The 25417-nt window shown below is 38.4% G+C and overlaps 1 protein-coding gene across 1 annotated transcript; it reads right to left on the minus strand.

Moving 5' to 3' along the window:
* Positions 1–3736: 3736 nt before the first annotated feature.
* LOC120523971 (high mobility group protein B1) lies at positions 3737–9332 on the minus strand. Its single transcript, XM_039745726.1, has 5 exons — positions 9233–9332; positions 6861–7037; positions 5506–5651; positions 5133–5307; positions 3737–4392 (listed from the first exon to the last, which is right to left on the minus strand). Exons 2-5 carry the CDS (start codon positions 7005–7007, stop codon positions 4225–4227), a joined length of 636 nt encoding a protein of 211 aa, XP_039601660.1. The 5' UTR covers positions 7008–7037; positions 9233–9332; the 3' UTR covers positions 3737–4224.
* Between the last annotated feature and the right edge of the window lie 16085 nt (positions 9333–25417).

Here is a 25417-nt window from a genome sequence, read left to right on the forward strand (position 1 = left end):
CTGTATATATATATATATATATATATATATATATATATATATATATATATATATATATATATATATATATATATATATATATATATAAACTGCTCAAAAATTAAAGGAACACTTTGAAAACACATCAGATCTCAATGGGAAAAAGAAATCCTCCTGGATATCTATACTGATAAAGACTGGGTAATGTGTTAGGAACGAAAGGATGCCACATCGTTTGATGGAAATGAAAATGATCAACCTACAGAGCCCTGAATTCAAAGACGCCCCAAAAATCTGAGTGAAAAAATTATGTGGCAGGCTAGGCCATTTTGCCAAAATTTAATTGCAGCAACTCAAAATTGTACGCAGCACTTTGTATGGCCCCTGTGTTCTTGTATACATGCCTGACAACATCGGTGCATGCTTCTAATGAGATGACAGATGGTGTTGTGGGGGATCTCCTCCCAGATCTGGACCAGGGCATCACTGAGCTCCTGGACAGTCTGAGGTGCAACCTGGTGGCATTGGATGGACCAAAACATAATGTCCCAGAGGTGTTCTATTGGATTAGATCAGGAAAGTGTGGTGGCCAGTCAATGGTATCAATTCCTTCATCCTCCAGGAACTGCCTGCATACTCTCACCACATGAGGCCAGGAATTGTCGTGCACCAGGAGCCATTGTACCAGCATAGGGTCTGACAATGGGGCCAAGGATTTCATCCTGATACCCAATGGCAGCCAAGGTGCCTTTGTCAAGCCTGTAGCGGTCTGTGTGACCCTCCATGGATATGCCTCCCCAGACAATCATTAACCCACCACCAAACTGCTCATGCTGAATGATGTTACAGGCAGCATAATGTTCTCCATGGCTTCTCCAGACCCTTTCACTTCTGTCACGTGCTCAGGGTGAACCTGCTCTCATCTGTAAAAAGCACAGGGCACCAGTGGTGCATCTGCCAATTCTGGTATTCTATGGCGAATGCCAATCGAGCTGCATGCTGCTGGGCAGTGAGCTCAGAACCCATTAGAGGACATGGGGCCCTTGGGTCACCCTCATGAAGTCTTTCTGGTTGTTTGGTCAGAGACATTCACACCAGTGGCCTGCTGGAGGTCATTTTGTAGGGCTCTGGCAGTGCTCATCCTGTTCCTCCTTGCCCAAAGGAGCAGATACTGGTCCTGCTGATGGGTTATGGACCTTCTATGGCCCTCTCCAGCTCTCCTAGAGTAACTGCTTGTCTCCTAGAATCTCCTCCATGCCCTTGGGACTGTGCAGGGAGACACAGCAAACCTTCTGGCAATGGCACATATTGATGTGCCATCCTGGAGAAGTTGGACTACCTGTGCAACCTCTGTAGGGTCCAGGTATCGCCTCATGCTACCAGTAGTGACACTGACTGGTACTTATGCAGGGCAGGGGCACAGGGCATCACAAGCCTATTGCAGAAATCACATGATGCCAGTCTATCACAGGATGAACACACATAACCCCACACAAGTTCCATTTTAGCATCACCTGACTGTATATATTCTGGTCTAAGTAAGCAAGTCTTATTTTCAGCTATGAACATAGGATTTGGAGGTGCAGGTTGGACAGGTTGAGTAGTAGCATGAAAGCCATTGCTAAAATCAGGCCATTAACCACTGCCAGTCTCAATATACTCAAGTGGCAATATGGATGGTGCACAGCTGTTAAATTGTGCTTCAAACTTTTTTCCTGTTAGGCACTTGTCACACAAGCAGTTGACTCAGAAATGTGTCTTCTGATTCTGCTGTGGCCCTGTCCGAGTTTCCTCTGGTTTCCAAGTTCCTTCTGATGGTGTAGGAAACTGTACTCACTGAAACCTTGGATTTCATTGCAATTTCTCTAAAGTAAAAAACCAACACATTCAAGAGTTATAAAGATGTGTCATTCTTTGTTAAATTTTTTTTTCACCATTTTGAAAGCATTATACAGTATAGTATTGCCAAGATAATACTTCATAGAGTGCAGCAAGACAATTTGTTCCAACACAGTGTTTATACAGAGAGAGTGTTTGGAAGTTGTCAACAAAAGTTGGGACACCTGTAGGAACTTTTTGCACCAACTTTCAAGGCTTATTTACATCCATTGCCACAGCCAAACTAAATGTTGTTAATCATTATTTGCTTCCTGAAAAGGGATTTTTGTATAACTGAAAATTGATTTAATTTTCAATTATTGGTAACCTAAAGTTTTTGTTTAAACCTTCAGCAATTTCTCAATTACCTTTGTATCATCTGAGAATATTCACTGGACTTATAACTGCTTACACTGAGGAGGAAACTGGAAATTGGGAGTGTTCTAAAATGTCTGACTAGTAGTGTGTGTGTTTATATGTGCAACCTTTATGTAAATGCAGAACGGAAAACACTGAAGAAATTGTCATGGTTTTTTGTCTTCTCTGTTCTGTGAAAAAAATAATTTGCTCAACAGGATATACAAACCATAATTCCAGCCCATATCCAAATCCAGGCACTAGAGCTATGTTAAGAATGACAGGCTGACAATAGACCAGATTCAGGTGGATATGACGACACCAATGATTCAAAATACTCATCCATCCATTTTCTAATTCACTTATCCAGTTAAAGGTTACATAAAGCCTTCATCCCAGTAGCATTGGGTGCCTATCCCTCACAGAGCACGCTGACTTATACAGGGCCAATTTACCAAACATGTACATCTTTGAGATCTGAGTGGAAAACTGGTGTGCCAATATAACATCCCACACATACAATGGGGCACGTATCAGATAATGCCCAGGCACAGGATTCAAACCTAGGCCCCTGAAGCTATAAAGCAACAGATCTAACTACTGAATGAATTTACAAAATGTATCATGGAAAAATATTATGGGCTGCCTTTAAGCTTCAATTGTAATTATACTAATGCATGGACTGACCATATTTAAAAGGGCTAAACAGGTTACCAGTATTTGCAAATAAGTTTTTGCATGAATTAATTAGTTTAACAAAATTTTACGTGAAGGAACTGTGGAACCCCAAGTCTTCCACGGTACAGTAATGGTTTAAGAAAATCATTAGATATATTTTCAGTGTTTATGTTTGGATACCAGTGCAAAACAAGATATCCTACCTAACACATTAAAATCATACTTGACAGATTTATAAAAGGATTTTGTTTAAGATTTTTTTAATGAGTCTTTTTCATTTATATACATCTCAGAACGCTAACAGGAAAAAAAAAGTGCCTTGAGTCAAAAAAGCAAATATTTTTCTTAAGCATTTTGGATTTGTGAAAATCCCATTATTATGATATATTTTATATCCATACTAAAAAACAATGCTGCAAACTTAGGCAGCTGAAATGAAATAGCCACAAGTAAGACCTAAATTATTGGTTTACCTTTTAACCAGTTGTACTCATGGCCAATAATATTTGTGGAACACCCAAGTGAAAAAAAAAGCCAAGGAAGACTTCTTACCTACTTCTTGCAATGAAAATAGTGCCTCCACAAAATGCACGTTCACATTTATGTTGAAAATGAAATTATCAAAATACACTTTGCTGAATTTTACCAAAAATGGCAAATTATTGGTTATCATTGATTTTTGTAAGTATAGTACATATTTTGTCTATCTTGTACTCATCATGTGGAACACGTAGGATTTAACCAGGCTCAACTGTCTCAAACATATAGCAAATAATGTTCAATAAATCTACAAGTTTCAGCAAAAAGGGGCATATAAAACTTTCCTTCAATTAACACAAAAACATTATTTAAAAAAAATTTATTAACTTCAGAAGCATTCAGAATGTCAACATAAACAGCTGCAACTTTGTGCAATTACAGAGTGGTTTTCAGAGTAAAAGAACAATTATTCAATAATGCGCCAAGAGAAATAAAAAAGGAAAAAAAATAAAAACACAAAGACGACTGGAAACAAACTACAACCCCACGTAAAACTAGATTTGTGCTGTGCACCACCAGAAAGAACTGCAATTTCCATGCCATTTTACAACCCCCTAAACTGTACTGAGGCGGAATTAGTGGTCTATGAACTACACCACTGAAAACACGATTATCTAAAGACACTTTCGTAGTGTGTTAACTATACAAATACACTGTACAGTTTAAAAACATTCTCATATACACAGCCTTACAATTGTTTGGGATTTTTTTTGTTTTCTTTTAAAGGAGTGAAGTGTGTACAGGGGGGTTAAATGCTTTATAAACAAGAAATATGCTTTAAGAAAAGCGGATCTATTCGTCATCCTCGTCTTCCTCCTCTTCTTCCTCCTCATCTTCTTCCTCGTCCTCTTCATCGTCCTCATCCTCTTCCTCCTCCCTCTTTTTCTTGGTCTTCTCTGCCTTACCAGGTCCCTTCTTAGCAGATTCAGGTTTGCCCTTTGCACGATAGGCAGCAATATCCTGCAAAAGCAAATGTACAGGTATTCATTTCAGTGTATATTTTCTCCTCAAACTGTAATGCAAGACCTGGTGTGACGACTTCACAATATCTACTATATTGAACAGAAGTGTGTACTGTAATAAATGAAAAATAGTCCTCCTGTCCTTTTCATAGGCACAACCACCTCAAAGGCAGATCTGAATTTTACACTAATGCCTCCTAGCTGCAGAATTTTATTTTCTCCAAAATCTGTGTAGGCTGGAAATTGGCTTTGTTCTCTTCACATGTCAACTGAAATTAGCTTAATATTTATGTTATTAAAAAAATTAAACTAAACACCCATAACTATAGGCAGAAAGTTGAATATTGTGTTTTAGATTAGTTAACTGTTACACTGATTGGTGCTTTCAAGTTTTACTAAATGATGATTTAATGTACACAAATACATGAATGCTAATGCAGTAAATTATTCTATATTGAACCACCTAAATGCATGGCAAGAGAAACCTATGTGATAAGTGTATACATGTATGCTACATTATGTGTTCCCATTTAGTTTACTAAAAATACAAGGAAACACCTTTGGAGTCCCTAAACCAAAATCAGCTCACCTTAGTATTACATATAACTTCTATCGTGACTACTCCAGAGAAAGGAAAAAGAAAAAAACCAAAAAACACACAAATTCTGAAGCACATCATATCAGCTTGCAGTCAGGCATTATTGGTTGCATATTCAAAAATGTACTTTAAAAACTCACCTTCTCATACTTTTCCTTCAGTTTTGCTGCTTTCTTTTCATAAGGCTGTTTGTCTTCAGCACTAGTGCTGTTCCACATCTCTCCCAGCTTCTTGGCAACATCGCCAATGGACAAGCCTGGGGCTTCTGCTTTAATTTTAGGACGATAGTCAGAGCAGAAGATAAAAAAAGCAGATCTATGGGAAAAAAAGAATAAAACATTTGTAAACATAACCACGTTTACACAGTATGCTGATGTTAACCGTTTTCCTGTTTATAAAAAAAAGACAGTTTTAAATGTGATGTGTAATGAGAAAAATCTCAGAATTTAATTATAAATCATTCCTTAGATACATCTGTTTATATACTACCCAATAGTAAGGTGTAATGCTTACGGGGGCCTCTTTGGTGCATTTGGATCTTTAGTTCTCTTCTTCTTTTCACCTTTTGGTGGAACATAAGTCTTCATCTCTCTTTCATAGCGTACTTTGTCCTGTTTCGCTAGATCCTCAAACTTTCCTTTTTCCTTGGCGGACATCGTCTGCAAATCATATGAGAGTTGGAAGACAGTGTGAGCTAAACAGCTTGCATTCTGATGTTTCTCTGAACAAAGAAACATTTGTACTCTGAAAACTTACCAAGGCAAAAAACAGAGTATTCCTTTTTCAATTCAAGATGTTGTAAAATAGGGTAATTTCGTAGTATATAAAAAAAAAAAAAACCATGCAAGATACTTGATTTCATAATGTAATGTTTCTTTGCTTTCCATTAAAATAAAAAAAACAGCTTAGAGTGAACAACCTAAAGCTGGTATCTTGTTAATGGTTGATTTCGTCTTGACAAAATAAGCTGCAATTGCCTGCATCCTACATTGGGAAAGCAGGTTAAGAAAGTGAATGAATAGGTGGACAGAATATACATTTTTGGAAAAAATGAAATTTTATTTAAAAAGTTCCACCATCCATATAGTTTAAAAGAAAATGGTACGTTGACTTGTAAGCCAATGGTTACATCTGTATAAAAAGTAATCTTAAAACCCTTGAGGTTCAGGTAATGCCTACTACTTGTGCGCATGTGCGATTGTTTTTAATAATACCCATACCTGGATTTACAAATGCTGCCATCTCACATTTTCTGGGACCTTGGATCCATCCCTAGTCTATTCATGATCTGTATAAAGTTTGCATGTTCTCTTTTTAAGTGTTATTATTAGCTTCCTCTCACAGTCTTGGAAGATTTAAATGTTAACTAGCAATTCTACATTTGTCATTATTGACCTTCAATTGAGTGGCACCTAGAGATCCTACAATAAAAATCTGAAATGAAAAGGGTCATTTCAGGGGAAAACATTGCTGAACAAAATGGTAAATCCATCGTTCTGCCTTCCTGGCATGTTGTAGCAGCAATGTCTTTTGAGTGTAAATCAGAAGGTTGCCATTTCTGCAACTCACGTAGAAATTCACTTAAAAACTACAGGAGTTCCATTCTTAAAAAATAAAATGCACATAAGGATCCTAAAGTTTTACTATAATGTAATTTTACTGTAAAGGGAATAGGTTAGCTAATAGAACTTAGTTGATAAAGGCATCAATTCAAGTAGCCTTAGTCTGCGAGTAGTACAAGAAAAAGCATGGTTTTTGATATATTTTTAAGCTGCTTTTCAGTGATGTTTGAGCAGAATAAAAATTAAATTAAATCCAAAAAACAGTGATGGGATGAGGGTATCCCTTCTTTTGGTAGAAAAGCCTACCTTCCACCTTTCTGAGCATTTCTTTGAAAACTCAGAGAAGTTGACAGATGCATCTGGGTGCTTCTTCTTGTGCTCCTCTCTGCAAGTCTGAACAAAGTAGGCATACGAGGACATTTTGCCCCTTGGCTTTTTAGGATCTCTGCCCATCTTGCTTGTTGGGTTTTATGTTTTCCTTTCCTTAAGACAAGTAAAAATCATTACCTATTAATTACACAAACAATAAATTTTGTAAAAAAAAAAATTTTAAATATGAACATGGTAAGATAATGCAAAAATAGGTAAATATTTAAACCATCATTATAAAAAAAAAGAAACGTCAAGTGTGGAAACCCTTGGTTGCACTCTATCTATAAACTCCATGTACACTGGCTAGGCTCCGTTTCCTATCTGTTGACGCTTGGATAAAAACAAAACTTCGGCTTCTCACCTCCCCCTCCTTTCCCAATACGTCCGGTTTAGAAACTTCAAGTAAACAATAAGAAGAGTGTAATAACGATGACATAAGCGAACGCATCTCCGCTTGAATCGAGACTGGCAGGACAAAGAAGTGCGAGAGCGCCGCTTATGAGGCTACTAAGAAGACTTTCCTGTCGCTCTACCCCTGTAGACACTTCACTGAATTTTTTATTTTTACACTTACTGTATATATTTAGATATATATATATGTATGTATTCTTTACTATTGCACGCAACTAAAAGCTTTCAGTTGTAATGATCTCTCCAGTGTTTCGCCTTTTTATTCTTAAAAATATGAATGTTTAATATCAAACTTTGACAAAAATATGGAATTAAAAATTATGGTTTAAAACTTGTCAAGTAATATTTGAGCATAAGGAAGAAAATATGGGTTTGGCACATAATCGGGTGTTTTGTGTGAAAAACGCATATTTTTTTAAAAACGCAAAATATGTGTATAATATATACATATATATAACGTATTCGCTATTAAAATAAAAGTGCGCCTCAACTTATATTAAAGTAAAAAAAATGTTCGAAAGAAAAAGAGAATTCTCGCACGCCCTTGTTTTAAAATTAAAGCGAAAAATATCAAGTTGATAAAAAAATATGAAAATGCAAAAAAAAAGGAAAAAAAACTTTAAAATTGGTGACAGTCGGTAGAAGAAGACGGCTATGCGCTTTACAAATAGCAAAGCAATGGCGTATCGGTCCCTGCTTGTTCGAAGGGGAAAAAAAGGAGGTCAGCAACGACAGCAATATTTCTTCTTCCATTTTGTGAAAGGTTTCTTCATGAAAGAAAGTCCCCTTCAAATGTCTCCACCCGCCTTCCTCTGGGCTTTTCTCGACGAGAAATGGGCTCAGGACGGCGAGTTCGGTGCCTATTCACTGTCGGCCGATGCCTATGCACTAGTCGGGGTGTATATAGTAATACATTGGGTCTGTACTCTGCTTGGTTTGTATGGAGTTAGTTTCCCATTGAGCTCGGAATGGCCGCTTGTCTTCATCTGCTCGCACAGAGAATATGGCTCCTTCTCTTTGTGTCAATACACAGCCATTACAAGGCAATTGAGAGCTCAGCGGCGCGGCTACCCGCCTCACTTCTAGCGGCAAATACGACCCTTCGCCACCAAATAACAAGCCCACGAAAGCGGTCATTTAACCAGAAAAAGGTGAAATTTTCTCTAACGCCCCTCAAAACTCCGAGTTGACCGGATATTTCGGCCAAAAACACGGTTTAAAAAAGTTGAAGCGAACTGCGCTCTCGCCATCAGCTCCCCCTACAGTGTCTCTCTGCCTTGTTTTCTATTACAAGTACAGTCAGCCATATTACAGTAGAGCGCAGATCCTGAGGTAATTTATGTTATTTTTTTCGGATCCTGCAATACCAACACAACAACCCAGCCCGACAGGCCCATTTGACTTAACCGTTTTTGTTTTCTTCGGTTTTCATCTCGCTTGAGCTTTTCCTCGCATTCTCATTGATTCTGCTAGTTGTCTGCTTCTTGCTCTCTACTTGACAGCCTTCTCCGTTCTGGCTCTATATACTGCAATGGCTATGCTTAGTGCTCTTGTTTGTACTGATTATACGCATTTCCACTACTTACATTTTCCCCATTTTAATATTTGCAATTCTCAATAATAATGCGAAATTATTTAAATAAATGCACATTTTATTTTATTTTTCCTCTTTTTCATTCCGCTTAAAATATAAAGATTCTTTTACAATGAACCAGACAGGCTAATAAAGGGATCTTGTTTTTACCGTTTCCGAAAACAAATATTTAATATTTATTACAAAATAGATAACGACTTAAAGCAAATATTTTATACTATTTTTCTGCCGCGTTTTTGTTTCTTCGCACGCCGGTATCTCACTTGCCCTACACTTTTAAATTTCTATATACGATACTTACCCAAAGCTGTCACTCTATCTCAATGCACTGCAATGGCTGTATGTGGGAGCGCTAGGGATACGCAGTCTCCTCAGCGTTCAGCTCTGTAACATTACTCTCAGTGGAGCTGCTTCCCTATTGGCTACCGCCAACTCTTCTGTTCAATTGATTGGGCTACTACTTTCCATTGTCCTAATCAGAGGCGAATGTGGATTGGCCATCAATGCTGAATCGTCATCAAACTTTTAAACGGCGCGTTTATATGAAAAAAAAAAGTTTCTGACTCGAGTCAGGCTGCAGGCGGGCTGCTGTCTGAGACATTGTAATTGTGTTTGCTATGCTGGAGTATATGTGTACAAGGCGCTTGCTTTTAAACCAGTTAGGAGTTTTAAAACTTCAAGATCAAAAAGTGGCGACTCTTGTAGCGTGAACATGGAGATATGGGCCTTTTCTGACTACCTACCCCGTCACCCCCATACACCCAGAGGCGTTTCTATAATGGGGGTAATTGGTCAATTAGCTGTTTTGGTATTTATGATGAAAGTAGCAGTCGCTTTATTTATTCCAAAAGAAGTGCCAGCTGCATCCAGAACGTACATTTACGCTTCGGAAAACTCCAAGGATCGATTTTAAAGGTTTGTTTTTAAACTGTTGCTTTAGTAAATCCCCAGTTTATTTAAAGGAGTAAAACATGCACAGTGTGAGTCCCAAAACGAAGCTGTCGACTCGATATTTTGGAATTTTATCAATCTTATTTTGATGCTTTCACAGTCAAGATGTTGTTACGTGATTTGTCTGGCACAGAATTGCTTAGGAATATCTCTAAACCGCATTTATCTACACTTATTTGTACTTTCCGGTTCACCCTTAAATTCTAATGTATCTAAAGTTTTAATTTTAATTCGCCATCGTAATGCATTCACAACTATGGTGGACGGTTTCTAGCACAAGCCTTTTTTTTACATGTACTGTTTGCAAAGATTTATAGCTCCTAAAAGTTAACACTAATAACGTGCTACCCAGTGAAAACTGCATAAAAGAAAGCAACTTGAGTACTTGACCGTACTTTCTAAGCAAAACGAGCATTAGATTAATAAGGAATATATGGTTATTTGTGAGATAAAAACTTGGCTAGATATCGACTGGTAGGTAAGGAATATGCCGGATAACTGGTTTTTGCCGTTGCAAAGTAGCAATCCGTGTTAGTAGTGTGTTGTTGCGCTTCATCAGCTGTCCCATTTTTTTCCTGTGCGTGCTGGACGGACTACATGAACAGCTGCTTTTATCGGTTGATGTACAAGGCGTACTGCTACACACGACACGATTTCATTATACAACACACTTCTAAAAAGTATTGGGGTTGTTTCCAAAGCTGTGTCTTTATTGTTGTCGGCTGTTTTTTAGATAGTGTTTATTACGATATGATCCGCAAACTTAGCACATTTGCTAGTGTAACAGATCATGGTTGGGTCTCGAGGCAAAAGTACGATGAATGAGTGACAGCTCACAGGTGGACGCTATTGTGATAAACCCCCCCCAAATATCCAACCCATTTACAAAAAGTTGCCTTTAGAAAAAAGGAACTACAAAATCTGTCCAGTTGATAAAATGTCGTACGTACCACACCATAAATACAAAAGTATTTTATACAGTGCACTTTATTATACTTTTAATCTTAACAATTTATTGAGCTATGCATCTTAACAACTATTACTCACTTATAACGTGTTGCGAATTGACTGGACGTGCTTGTGGATTTGTTTCTGTAGATTGATATATTAAATGAGCGATTAATTTGGATCGACTATATAAAACTATTTTCAGCAAACTTTTCAAGCCTCTCTTTCAAATATACACGTCTTCGGGTGAAAACACCGTTAATCCTAATAGCCTTCCCTGTATTCTCACTATTTATCCTTTACATCTTATAATCCCATAGTTATGGAGCTGGTTTTGAACGTTTTGAGGTTCCAGTCTATGTGTGACCTTGAATTGGCCATTAAGAATAGATTTGATATTATACGCCCATTCATTTCATATCTGCATTTATATCGATAAGTTGCTCTATTATTCAGTGCCTACTTCACAGAAAGGCTGAGAAAGATATTTAAAGTATTTGTTCATTTTAATAACTGAAATATAACCCAAAGGAAACATGCGTTAAGTCGTTTTTCTGACATTGTATTTGGAAGTATAATCTTGATTCCTAACGGTGGTCTTAATGCAGGTTTATGGCAAATGGGTAACTCTTATTTCAGCCATCTTATACTAATTGTAATATGGGATAATAAAGCCAATTAACAATTATGTGATATCCACAAATCCACAATTTCCTTCCAGAGTGTTGTGTACAATAATATAATATGGATAAAATCTAAGTAACTTCCACATGAAAAAAGCTTAAATTCGCTTTTGCATTATTCTCATTTTCAGGTGTGTTGAGCAGCTTTGTTACTAAATGTGTGGATTACACAACACAAGTTGAGATTTTCTTAGTGGCCACTTTAATATTGTTTGCTGTTCAGCTGGAAGTCCCTATTGAAACCCATTATATCAGAAACTTTATTTCCAATCTCCATGAAAACATGAGGTTGAACATTTGTGTTGGTCATTGCTACTAACAATATGGAATAATTAATAGATTTAATAATAAATTTGAGTCGAGTATTCCTTTAACAACTTGTTTTGCTCCTTTTAGCTGCATCGACTACCATTCACATCACTTTGGAGGAATTTTTAGCTAACCTTTAATGTCAAACTGCATAAGCTGTTTTGGATTTAGGTCTGGACCTTGATATGGCCTAGGGCTGTGGAGTCATTATACAAAACATTTGACTCAGACTCCTCAATTTATGGTACCACCAACACCGTCTTTTGTAATTAAGTAATATATTTACTGTGTTAATTGAAAGCACACAATGCTCAAGATACAAGGGATTTCATCAAAGCCATCATGAATTATCAGACTACTTTTTAGCACCATAACCTGTTGAAGTCTGAGTTTTAAAGGATCTCATGATGCCTCTGTGGCTTTTGTGTACTAAGTATTAAATAATACAAAATTACGAAGGCTAAATGTTTACCCTAAAGGCTTAAAGAAAAAAATATTTAAATTGAATTGGTATAAGTGAAATTAAACATTTTAACACATTTATTTGGAGTCCTTGTCAGAGTCTGTACATTTTCACACACTCTGATTCCAGTAACCCAAGAATTGATTTTGAGTCCACAGCCTGACCGTGTCGGTGTGAAAGTTTAAATTTAACTGTTTTCAGCTTTTAGTGTGAACTTGCTTATGTGTTATGGAACATGGTCTTGCTGCATGATCCAATGACAACCTCACATGAATGGATGACCATACCTTTTCCATAAGAATTTTCTGATGCATAACAGAATTCAAGGCTACATCAGTTGTGCCAGGTTGTCCAGGTTCTGAGGCAGCATACTGTCTCAAAGCCATTGCAGTGCCGCCACAAAACTTAACTGTTATAATCGGTGGGTTATAGTTGAAACATGGAGCTGGAGGTACTTCATATTCGAGAGAGACTGGGAAGGGACCCTTGGAGGTCTGAAAGTGTCTTGATATCAACTATATATAATAAAAGGGTAAGGTCTGTGAGTCCAGTCACTCTGAACAATCTGATTGGTCAGTTTGGATCTGGTGACATGAGGAAGTGAGGTGCACAAAGAGGAGTAACGGTGTATGAGGCACACAAAGAGAGTCGCCTTCAAAGACAAAGTATAAAATCAGGCAGGAGGCAAGAAAGGCAACTCAACAATAATGACAGATTATGAGATGCAGGCTTTACAGGAATGTGATCAGGAGAGGGAGTGCCAGTGAAGACCCATTCACTCACAAAGGTGCTGAAAGTACAAGGGCAGAGATGCCGTAGAAACCATTTTTAAATTGTTTTATAATGTCTAACAGGTATTGTGGCTATTAAAGAAATAATATACAAGAGTGCGAGGTAGAGAGGGGGGTTTCCCTCCGTTTGGGTTCAGAAAGTGTACTGGTGTATGGGGGTGCATTATAAGGATGGTAATCCTGCTTGGAACTGAAAACTCTGTGAAAGAATAGATTGCCACAAAATCAATCCATCTTTTAAAAAACAAAGTGCCAGTCTGCACAAGTACATTTATGTTAAATGCTAGTACTTGTAAGGGCAGAATGGGAAAGTGCTGGTGTAGAGTATTGGTGGGTAGCAGTCCACTTCAAGCACTGGTTAAAATCATATTCTTACTTTGAAATGTTGTGTTTGCTTGACACTAGACACATACAATCAGAAAAGGGTTTTTTTTTTGCTGTAGAATATTCTGTTAAATGACTTTTTCCCTGGCAAATGAGAGACAAGCATTTATTTTATTTTTGATTAGTACTGGTTCCTATCAATGAACTGTGGAGTCGTGAACACTGACCTTTTGCTTAGGCAAGAAAATCCTGCTGTTTTTTGGATTTTTTTTGTAGGATCCAGTGTGTCATCCTGAATGATTTTTCACTGCAGGCTTGAAGTCATTTTGGCAGGCCGGCTACTCCTGGGAAACTTTAGTAATGTTTCAAGTGTCTTCCATTTGAAGACTATGGCTCTCTCAGTGATTCATTGCAGTCCCAGAGTGTTTGAAATGGCTTTGTATCCCCATCCAGACAAATGGATATCACCAACCTTTTCTGATCTCTTCAGGAATTTCCTTTTTGGTGTTATAAAACTGTGGAGGGAGAATTGATTCATAGATTAAATAGGCTGAAATCAAAAATAATAAATTGATGTGACCAGTTCCTAAGGATTGGAAATAAGGAAGTATTATTTCCATTGTTAGTTAAAATTAACCTGACCACCTATATTAAAAAAAAAAAATATATATATATATATATATATATATATATATATAAAAACTATTGGCAGAAAGTTTAATCTGCATCATGGGTAAATTGAGAGAAGCAGTTAAGAAAAAAAAAAAAATTACAACTTTAAGAACAGGTGTATTTGTAAACCGTCCATGGATTCAGATGTGTTTTAGTAGAATACTGGAATTTTTTAGTGTAGCAACAAAACCAAATGACAGGGGAGGTACACATAATGTCATTAACCTCGTATGTAATATAATGTTATTGATATGTCCTAATATTGTTAAAATTTGATATGATTATATAATAAATCCTGGGGTTCTCAAACTCGAACAACTCAAACTGGAACAAAACCCTGCAGCCACAGTGTGCCCCCTGTGGCTGTGCACAGGGGCACACTGTGGCTGCAGGTTTTTGTTCCAACCAGATTCCAAATCAGTGACAACACCTGATCGCACTTATCATTTAATTAGCTGGTTTTTTTTTTTTCTCTCTCATTCTACATTCAGAAAAGCATAGCAGCATGATTTTTACATTTTATAAGACATTTAGAAATATTTCTGCTTTTGTTATATATTTAAATGCTGAACTCTAGTTTGTTGATTTCATTATATTTTGCCCTTTTTCCCCTTCGTTGTATCTTATTAATGACAATAAAAACGAGCAGAGCAGACACTCGGGCAAACGCTACCGAATAATCAAAGGCTGTAACTACTTTAGCATCAGACCCATTAATTATTAAATAATGGATTAATTACACAATTAGAACACCTGGAAAAGAATGAAAATCAACATGAAAATATTTGTTAAAAAAATACATTATTCCCATAAAACTGCTTGGTACTTTTACCAAACTTAGTTTTCTAATTCCTATATTGTTCTCAAAACACAGAACTTGGGAAACAACAGTTCACTTAATTAGCCCAGGAGTCCAATTGAAAGCAGAAGCTGGCTGGAACAAAATCCTGAAGCCACAGTGGGTCCCCAGGACCGAGTTTGGGAAGCACTGTAATAAATAATGTGTTGTAGTTGTGTAAGGTACAAGTCAAGGGAGGTTCTGCTTATGTTATAATACACTGATAAGGCTTCAGCTGGAGTGCTGTGTTCATTTTGTTCTCCATATTACAGAAAAAATGACATGGCAGTGCTTGAAAAGACCAGGGAGGTGCAAATTGGCTGATTCCAGGACTGCAAAGTAGATAGATACTTTATTAATCCCAAGGGGAAATTCACATAATCCAACAGCAGTATACTGATACAAAAAAAAATATATATATATATTTATTAAAGAGTAATACAAAATGCATGTAAAAACAGACAATAACTTTGAATAATGTTAACGTTTACCCCCCCGGGTGGAATTGAAGAGTCGCATAGTGTGCGGGAGGAACGATCTCCTCAGTCTGTCAGTGGAGCAGGACAGTGACAGCAGTCTGTCACTGAAGCTAGTCCTCTGCCTGTAGATGACACTGTTCAGTGGATGTAGTGGATTCTCCATGATTGACAGGAGCCTGCTCAGTGCCCATAGCTCTGCCACAGATCCTACAATAGAGCCTGCCTTCCTAACAATTTTGTCCAGGTGTGAGGCATCCTTCATCTTAATGCTGCCTCCCCAGCACACCACCGCGTAGAAGAGGGCACTCGCCACAACTGTCTGGTAGAACATCTGCAGCATCTTATTGCAGATGTTGAAGGACGCCAACCTTCTAAGGAAGTATAGTCGGCTCTGACCTTTCTTATATAGTGCATCAGCATTGGCAGTCCAGTCCAATTTGTCATCCAGCTGCACTTCCAGGTATTTATAGGTCTGTACCCTCTGCACACAGTCTCCTCTGATCACGGGGTCCAGGAGGGGCCTGGGCCTCCTAAAATCCACCACCAGTTCCTTGGTCTTGCTGGTGTTCAGGTGAAAGTGGTTTGAGTCCACCATTTAACAAAGTCCTTGATTAGCTTCCTATCCTCATTCTCCTCCTGCCCACTCCTGATACAGCCCGCAATAGCAGTGTCGTCAGCGAACCTTTGCCGTGGCAGGACTCCGAGTCGTATTGGAAGTCTGATGTATATAGGCTGAACAGGACCAGAGAAAGTACTGTCCTCTGCAGCGCTCCTGTGTTGCTGACCACAATGTCAGACCTGCAGTTCCTGAGATGCACATACTGAGGTCTGTCTGTAAGAGAGTCCACGATCCATGCCACCAGGTGTGAATCTACTCCCATCTCTGTCAGCTTGTCCCTAAGGAGCAGAGGTTGGATGGTGTTGAAGGCACTAGAGAAGTCCAGAAACATAATTCTTACAGCACCACTGCCTTTGTCCAAGTGGGAGAGGAATCGGTCTAGCATATAGATGATGGCATCCTCCGCTCCCACCTTCTCCTGGTATGCGAACTGCAGAGGGTTGAGGGCGTGGTGGACCTGTGGCCTAAGGTGGTGAATCAGCAGCCACTCCATGGTCTTCCAGCCTGTCGCTCTAACGTCACATATGATGAAGTCATTCAGCTCACTAGGACATGATACCTTTGGGACTTGGGTGATGCAAGATGTTTTCCAAAGCCTCTCCCCTGTTCCAGGCTCAGGTTGAAGATGCGCTGTAGAGGACTCCCCAGTTCCAGCGCACAGGCCTTCAGCAGTCGTGGCGATACTCCATCTGGACCCGCAGCTTTGCTGGCATGAAGTCTCCTCCGCTCTGTGCTTACCTGTGCTGCTGTAATTGTGGGCGGGGATGTCTCTACTATGCTGGTATTAGAGTACTGCATCCTCCAACCATCCTTCTGCTGAGGTGAGAGTGGGTTAGGATGGCCAAGCCTATTAAAGAAGTTGTTCATTTGGTTTGCTCTCTCCACGTCTCTCTCTTGATGGTGAAGTACCATACAGAAGTTGATGTAATCAGTTGTGCAGTCAACAGTCTCTTCAATATTCTCACTATGTGACCCCTGCAGGATATCCCAATCCGCAGGTTCTCAGAGCCTGATCTGCCTCAGGGGACCACTTCCTGAATGATTGTGTGGTTGTAGGTTGCGCCTTCACTCTTGGTTTGTAGTGAGGCTGAAGTAGAACCAGGTTATGATCTGCTTTCCCAAGCACAGGCAGCGGGGTGGCACTGTATGCGTCTTTAACGTTTGCATACAGTAGGTCAATAGTCCTATTTCTCCAGGTGTTACAATCCACATACTGGGAGAAGGCAGGTAATGCTTTGTCCAGCGTCGCTTGGTTAAAGTCTCCAGCGATAAGGACAAGCGCCTCAGGGTGCTCCGTTTGTAACTTAGCAACTGTGGAATGGATGACGTCACTCGCTATCTCCGCGTTCCCTCGAGGGGGGATGTAAACAATAACAATCGCGTGTCCAAACTCTCTGGGCAAGTAATAGGGACGCAGACTTACGGCCAACAGTTCGATGTCCCTGCAGCAATTGGAGATTTTAACATTTACATGTCCTGAGTTGCACCACTTTGTATTCATATAGAGAGTGACACCACCTCCTTTTTTCCCCGCTGGTATTTGCGTCTCTGTCCGCTCTAACTGTGCTAAACTCGGGTAGCTCAACGTTAGCATCTGGGATGGTGGTAGTTAGCAACGTTTCACTAAAACACAGCAAGCTGCATTCTCTGTAGGTTCTGACATTTTTCACCAGCGCAGCTAGTTTGTCGATCTTATTTGGTAGTGAGTTCACATTTCCCAGGATCACAGAAGGCACCGAAGGTTTATAGCGCCACTTTCTCGCAAGCCGCTTGGCTTTTTTCTTAGAGCGGGCTTGGCTGCCTCAATACCGCATTCTTACCTTGTCAGGTAAATAGGGAACCACACCGGCACGGGCATTTCTTCTCCGTGCTTGAAGTTGACAACTTGAATAGGCGAGTCTCTGCATGTAAAAATCCATGTCAAGTAGTAACAGCAGTAAAAAGTGTCCAGGGAGCAATTCCACATTCAAGAAAGTGGTAGAAGTGATCAGAGGGGACTGGGCGGTCTCATGGTCTGGAATCCCTACAGATTTTATTTTTTCTCCAGCCGTCTGGAGTTTTTTTGTTTTTTCTGTCCCCCCTGGCCATTGAACCTTACTCTTATTTGATGTTAATTAATGTTGATTCATTTTGTTTTCTTATTGTGTCTTTTTTATTTTTCTATTCTTTATTATGTAAAGCACTTTGAGCTACTGTTTGTATGAAAATGTGCTATATAAATAAATGCTGTTGTTGTAGTAAAATATAGAATACAGTAACAGAGAAAAAAATTAAAAAGATAGTCCTACACGGAGCTGCTGGAATGGCTGCCACTTGCGGCGGCGCTGCCAGAAATAATGAAGTATGAGATGAAATAAAATTAAAGGAGTTGAATCATTTCAATTTAAGAAAGCCAAGTTTGAGAGACGACATTATTGGCAAAGATGGAAACTTGTTAAGGAATTTCACAAAAGAAACAGGGTGGTGGGTAGAAAGTGGTACTTTAGGGAGTTTCAGATCTTGACTTAGACAAGTAGGATTGGACTTTTTTTTGGGGATGAATGCCTCTTTCCTATGAAAATTGTTGTAATGTTCTGTATGCTACCAAAGCTGTCATCTCACTTAGGCTATAGAACCAGTGCAAAAGACACCTGAAACCTGAAATGCTCATGTCAATCGCATCCATGCAAGAAAATCACATTTTTCCACAATCTGTTACAAGGACAGTATTTGCAGTATGGATAGTAGCGGGTGTTGAACTTTAGAGGTGTGTATTGATATTATATCTGTGTCTTATGAGCAACTGTGCCTCCAGATATAATATTTAATGGAAACATTTATTATATACCAGTAAAAGAGTAAGTCTTTGCTATAAGAAACCTGGCCTACTTTCCAAAACCACCTTTCACTGTTTGCTCTAGAAATTATTCCATACTGTTGTATTTGTGATAAATAGGCAACATTTCCAAGCTATTCCATTGGTTTCAGAAATTCTTTAGACAATCTAATCTAGTGTTGGGAACAGAACCTTTTTTGTTTTGATTTTCAGATAATAAATGGAAGGCAGCCCAAGACATGATACACTCTTTCTCAGTCTATCCAAAATGTTGTCTAACTCAATTGTATGTGGAATACATTTTTTTTTTTTTTTGTATAAGCCTTCTGGTAGTGTCTGCTCAGCTTTCTAAAATGTGGTGAGTCAAGGGCCAAAATGATAATTTATCTCAAAGAGCGGTCACAGGATAACCTTTCAGTCTTTTTCTCAGTGACAGCCATTTAACATTTGAACGGAGATGAAAGTTGTAAAGTCGTTGGAATGTTGTAGAGCAGACTTGCCCAACAGTATACAGTTACACCAAATGTTCTTATTTAGATTTGAACTGTTTTTCTGGCATTGATTGCAAATTATCCTCTTTAAACTGCTTTTTAACTCTTTCTTAATATGCTTAAGAGTATTTCTGCATCTGTTGTAATTGTAAATGTCTTCAGCCTTTAACATTAATGTGATGGGCAAGAAAAATACAGTATTTATACAATTGGACACTATTCAAATAATGCACTTACATTAATCACTTAATTTGTATTTAAGTGATAAAATAATGTTTAGAAGGTGTAACTCGACATATTGTACCTTTTTGAACAGCATTGTAGTGAGTGTGTATATCATACCAGTTAATAAACTGAGTTAACCTCAAACTTAATTGTGACATGTTTTTTAACAAATACAGCTTAGTTAAATTAACACACAATAATATGCAGCAAAAGTATAAAACAATGCTGAATCACAAAAAAAGACCGCATGCACTTATAAAGCAATATTCATATTTCTATACTTTTTTTTTTAATACTAAAGTTTGTTAAAGTATCATAATTTGTAGTCCCATATATTGGCTGTCCTTTTGTGATTTTAAAAAAAGACAAGACCACTTTTTCTTTTGCTCCGTAGTCCAGTTCTGATGCTGATGTGCCCATTGTAGGCACTTTCAGCAGTGGGCACTTGGAGACACGTACAGCACACCACCATACACCGCGTATTGTATAACGTTTCTGTCATGGCCAGCATCAAGTTTTTCAGCAGTTCTACAGTAGTAGTTCTGTGGGATCAGACAAGGCAGGCTAGCCTTCAATCCCCTTGCACATCGGTGAGCAATGGGTGCCCGTGTTCCTGTTGCCAGTTCACCGGTGGCTCTTCCTTGGATCACTTTTGATGGGTACTAACCTCTGTATTCCAGGAACACGCCGCAAGACCTGCCAGTTTGGAGATGCTTTAATCCAGTTGTCCAGCCATGATAATCTGGCCATTGTCAAAGTCACTCAGATCCTTATGTCTGCCCATATTTCCTGCTTCCAGGACCTTCAAGAGCTTACTCTTCACTTGCCGTCTTATGTATCCCACCCCTTGAGAGTTGCCATTTTACCGAGTTAAATATTCACTTCACTTGTTAGTGGTCTTAATGTTGTGGCTGATTGGTGTATGTGTTGCCACATGTTAAATATTTTTGTCTATCACTTCTTGGATCTGAGTAAAAGTATTTGTGGAGGAAGAATGTAAGGACTGCACTGTGGCTTGTCGTGCATTTCCACCCTTAGCCAGGAAGTCCTCAATGGACCAGAAGATGCCAGACATTATTCTACCCACCTTCATTCTTGTCTTTTCCAGGCCATTCTACTTTTAAATGAGTCATACAGTTTTTATTTATTTATTTACAACAACAACAACATTTATTTATATAGCACATTTTCATACAAAAAGTAGCTCAAAGTGCTTTACATAATGAAGAATAGAAAAATAAGACACAGTAAGAAAAATAAAATAAGTCAACATTAATTAACATAGAATAAGAGTAAGGTCCAGTGGCCAGGGTGGACAGAAAAAACAAAAAAAAAAAAAAAGCTCCAGATGGCTGAAGAAAAAAATTAAATCTGCAGGGATTCCAGACCATTAGACTGCCCAGTCCCCTTTTCCAAGCGCCCTACTTTATTAAACCAGCACAGGAGCCGGACACTGAAGTGTCACACCAGCCTGCCCCTTCCTTTTGTGCTTACAGTAATATGTCAACATTAAACAGGATAGCCCATAAGCACCCCAAATCTTCATGACATTTTTGTACTTGATTTTAGAGTAGTCCCTAATATATATATGACATTTCCCAATATTAAAAAATCGTTCAAAGCACTGAAAGGTAAGGAATGCGATCTATTAAAATAGACTGCAATGGAGTACTATCATCAGGTTTCTGACTGTGTTTGAAGATTATAGGACAAGTGTGAAATGAACCAACTAAGAGCAATACTTAACAGTCAAGCTAAATTCTAAAGCCTTTGTGTAGCAGAATGCCATGATCAGTTTTATCAAAGCTTGCGCTAAAATCTCAAAGCATTCTGCTCAAGGCGTTTTCTGTATTGGGATACCAGAATATCACTTACGGCATGACTTAAAGCAGTTTCTGTGCTGTTTAATAAAAATCCAACAGTTAGCTGCTTCTAAAATATTTGGGGACAATACCATTTTAAATAAATAAAATTATATATATAATGTGTGTGTGTGTGTGTTTCTGTATTTTTTTTTCTGATTTAAATTATGTAATATTCCAGGTTTACTGATTTCATAAGTGCAAGGGAGACATGCCTTGCTTCACTGCAACTAGATATAAAAATGACTTATCAGTCTGTGATTTGCCATTATCAATTTTATTAGAAAAACCTTTACCTGTCGATCCACTGCTGCATTTGTTAACCATAACTGCGCCTGGCAGTTTAAGTTTCTTATTTATCAGGCTAGCTGTTTATTCTAAATAAAGTCTGTGTGGTGTTGATGTTTTCACTTTTATTTAACTTGGAGTAGTAGTCCGAGCACACCTTGTAAATCGTCTTTTAAAATCTTGGAACACTTTTAGTGGCCCGGGGATGGGATGCTTAGCATCCTTGGTTGGTTCCTGCTTTGCTTCCAGTTTTGTCCAAGTTAGGCTTTGCCTGTACTGCCCCATACCATCTAAATGGTTTAAGCAGGTTTGAAAATAAAGTGTAATGTAATGTTTTCAGTAAACTCGCTTTAAACACTGTTGTTCTCAATTGATGATGTAATTGTTAGCATTAATTTCATATTTTGAGTTCAAGTTACAATATCTGTCAGTTGGTTTATTTCACTATTACTCTTTAAACTGAAAAATGAAGTTCTTGGCGTGCTCATATATCTTACCATACTGTCATTTAGGTGCCTCATAGTTTTTAGGTGGGTAAGTAATCCTTGTCAAAGGATGGGAAAGACCCAAAAATAATCAATCAATAATCTGCAGTGGCTTCATTAATATAGATTAATTTGTATTCAGGTTGAGTTTACAGCTTTACATGTTAACAGGTAGGGGGCACACTACTCTGCGCTGTCACATCACACACAGAGTGTGCTGAACGTGAAAGAATCGTATTTAAATGGCTCAGTGTGTGGAGTTCTCTACATGCACAAATTCTTTGTTCTGCCTCTTCCCAAAAATGCTGTTGTTTAACTGGCAAACTGGCCGGTGTGGGTGTGGGTGTTGATGTTTGTGTGACTGGGCCCTGTCTGATTAGTGCCCCCTTGTGGTTTATTTCAGTCTTACTCCTGATTCTCCTAGAGTGCAGTACAGTACACAATCCCGAATTGAAGGGAGTTTAATTTACATATAAGAAGATACTGTATTTGTGATGTGTACACAAAAGAAAAGGAATGCCATTAATGAAATAATAATCTGCATGCTGGCTTTGTTGTGAGATTTTAACTGCCGTTATTCTAACGGACATTGCTTGTATAAAAAATGCATTGATTACTGTTTAATTTCATCTAGGAAACAATTTCTGTGATATCTTAAGGTATTGTGAGCTATATTTTTCTTAGCTCATTGATTGTGAGATGCAGTGTTATCAAAGTGCAGATGATCATTCATGGACAACTGAATAACTTGTTACACTTAATCTGTGATGAAAATAGTTGCTTAATTTATGCATTCTTTTTCAGCTTTAGAGATGCAGAGTTAGTTTCACCTTCCCATTCCACATGAGTAATGGTTTTGCTCATTGCATTCATTTTAATATAATTAACACTGATACTGAAAGAATCAACCTAACCTGCATGTTTTTTGTGGATATGAGAGGAAAACCTTAGTACCCTGTGGTAAAATCTCAAACTCCACCCAGACAATGACCATGGAACTAAAATTCAGGATCTGTGAGGTGGCTGTGCTATTCACTGCACTCCTCAGGCCACCACTAAAATATATTCTGTGGGTGTTCCTTAACCTTAGTGCACTGGAAGTTTTTAAAAAAAAAAAATCATGACAATATCCTTTGTGTATTTTGATTTCAGTGTAGATAACTCATAATGAACTGTTTTTCTTCAGGAAGTTTTAAATCTATCTATCCACTGCGTTATGTGGAGAACAGGAAGAAACTGAAAATGTTGAAGGTTCCTTTTTAAGAAGGTACAGTAAAGGAAAATGAAAAGAGAATAATATTTAAAGAGACAACAGAAGGAAAATGTAATAAGAAAAGATGTTGAATATATTATGGTAATTGTGTGAAAGGCTTTTCAGGCACATGAAAAATAACTCACAGCCCCCCCCCCATGCTTTTCATCAACATTGTTGTTCCGTAAGGTTGCTGCCTCAGCCCACTGCACTACAGTCTATTCACCTAAGACTATGTAGCAAAGCATGAGAACAATAGCATCATCAAGCCTGTGGGTGACACCACTGTGATTGGCCCCATCAGTGACAATGATGAGACTGCCTACTGGAGTGGAGGTAAAAGACCTGACTGTACAGTGCCGTGAGCACAACCTCTCCCTGAATGTCAACAAAACAAAGGAGGCCATTGTTGACCTCAAAAAGTGTAAAGGCAGTCGTGCTCCACTCCACGTCAATGGGCTCCCCGGTTCAGACAGATAGCAGCTCCAGGTCTGTCAACACCACCTGTGTTCTCAAAAAGGCCCAGTAAAGGATCTTTTGCCTGAAGAGATTTGGGGTGGGGCCCAAAATGTGAACTTTTACCACTGCATTTTTGAAAGCATCCTGACTAGATGCATCATGGGGTGGTTTGGTAACCTAACTTGCCAGGATCCTCCAAAAGTTTGTACAGCTTCTAAAATCATTGGAGTTGATCTTCCATAGCTTCCATACCATCTGCTCAACGAGATGTCTGGGGAGAGCGGAATCCCTCATTTCTGATGGCAGCCATCCAGGTCACCCCCTGTTTTCACTACTGCCTTCTGGGAAGCACTACTGCATCCTCGCCACCTGCTCCACACACTTCAGAAACGGCTTCTTCCCCTAGACCATAAGGTCACTGAACTCCCAGTAACCTGATCCTACCTGCTGTACACTGTACCCACCTGCTGATTAATATGTAATTGTAGTATATGTTACTTTTTGAAACTCTTATTTACTGTATTTGTGCTATTTATTCATGCATCATCTACTACCATTTATTTACTGTATGTATTCATTAATTCAAATGTGGCTCAATAATTCCTCTGTGCTTTTGCAGTGTATGTGATAATATAGATCTCCATCTCTACTCTTAATCTCTAATTTATATGAAAAGGTGACTGTACACAAATATTTGGAAAGGTACATTCTTAAAAATAAAGTTTTCAGAGGGGAACCATATTTGGTTCCCAAAAGACACATTAACATGAAGTTTACTAAAAAAAACAAAACAACTTTATTTAGTTAGATCTGCAACAGACTCCATACAGAGAATAGCCATGATAGATGGTAGCAGATTTGTGAAATACCAATAGTTCCTGATTTTTAAAAGGATGAATAAATCCATAACCATCCAGGTTTTCTTGGTCTGTTTGTGTACTCTAGCCCACCACACATTAAAGATTTTGTGTTTTTTTTCTACATATTTGAAGATTTTTCAAAGCACAAAGGACCAACTTCATATGCAAAGAACCTGTTCCAGAATGAAATGGTGCTTTTTCAAGCAGTGGTTCTATGAGGAACCACCAAACCCATTAAAGAACCAGTATTTTTGTAGTAGTGTAGGAGACCCATTGAAGGATAATCAACACTGAGAGCTGGTAAAGGGTGTAAAAATGGAAGAAGATTTGGAAATGCGTGCAAAGGCTAAGTCCTCTGAAAGTGGAGGATTAGCAGCAGAATAGCTGCATCTTGTCTTAATTATTCTAGACAAAGAAAAAGCTTACGATAGTTATCCTTGATTATGTGGTGTAAGTGTTGGAAAAAAACAGAGCTTCCTGATAGTTTTATAGAATGCTTAAATGTGCTGTATGAAATTATTCAGAGTTAACAAGAGATTTAGTAAGACAAAGGTGTCCGATACATGCATTGCAATGTATTTCTTGTATTGGTTAATGCGGAAAGAAATACGATGGTATACGACATAGTGATGCCAGAAGGTAATGGCTGTTAGAATAGGATGATTATGTTCT

The sequence above is a fragment of the Polypterus senegalus genome, chromosome 2, assembly GCF_016835505.1.
Source record: "Polypterus senegalus isolate Bchr_013 chromosome 2, ASM1683550v1, whole genome shotgun sequence".
Taxonomy (NCBI): Eukaryota; Metazoa; Chordata; class Cladistia; order Polypteriformes; family Polypteridae; genus Polypterus; species Polypterus senegalus.

Coding starts and splice junctions, on each gene's coding strand:
- LOC120523971 (XM_039745726.1), bottom strand. CDS start 7,007: ATGGGCAGAGATCCTAAAAAGCCAAGGGGCAAAATGTCCTCGTATGCC. Junction 5,652..6,860: donor AATGCTCAGAAAGGTGGAAG/GTAGGCTTTTCT, acceptor TATGATTTGCAG/ACGATGTCCGCCAAGGAAAA. Junction 4,393..5,132: donor TGAAGGAAAAGTATGAGAAG/GTGAGTTTTTAA, acceptor TTGCTTTTGCAG/GATATTGCTGCCTATCGTGC.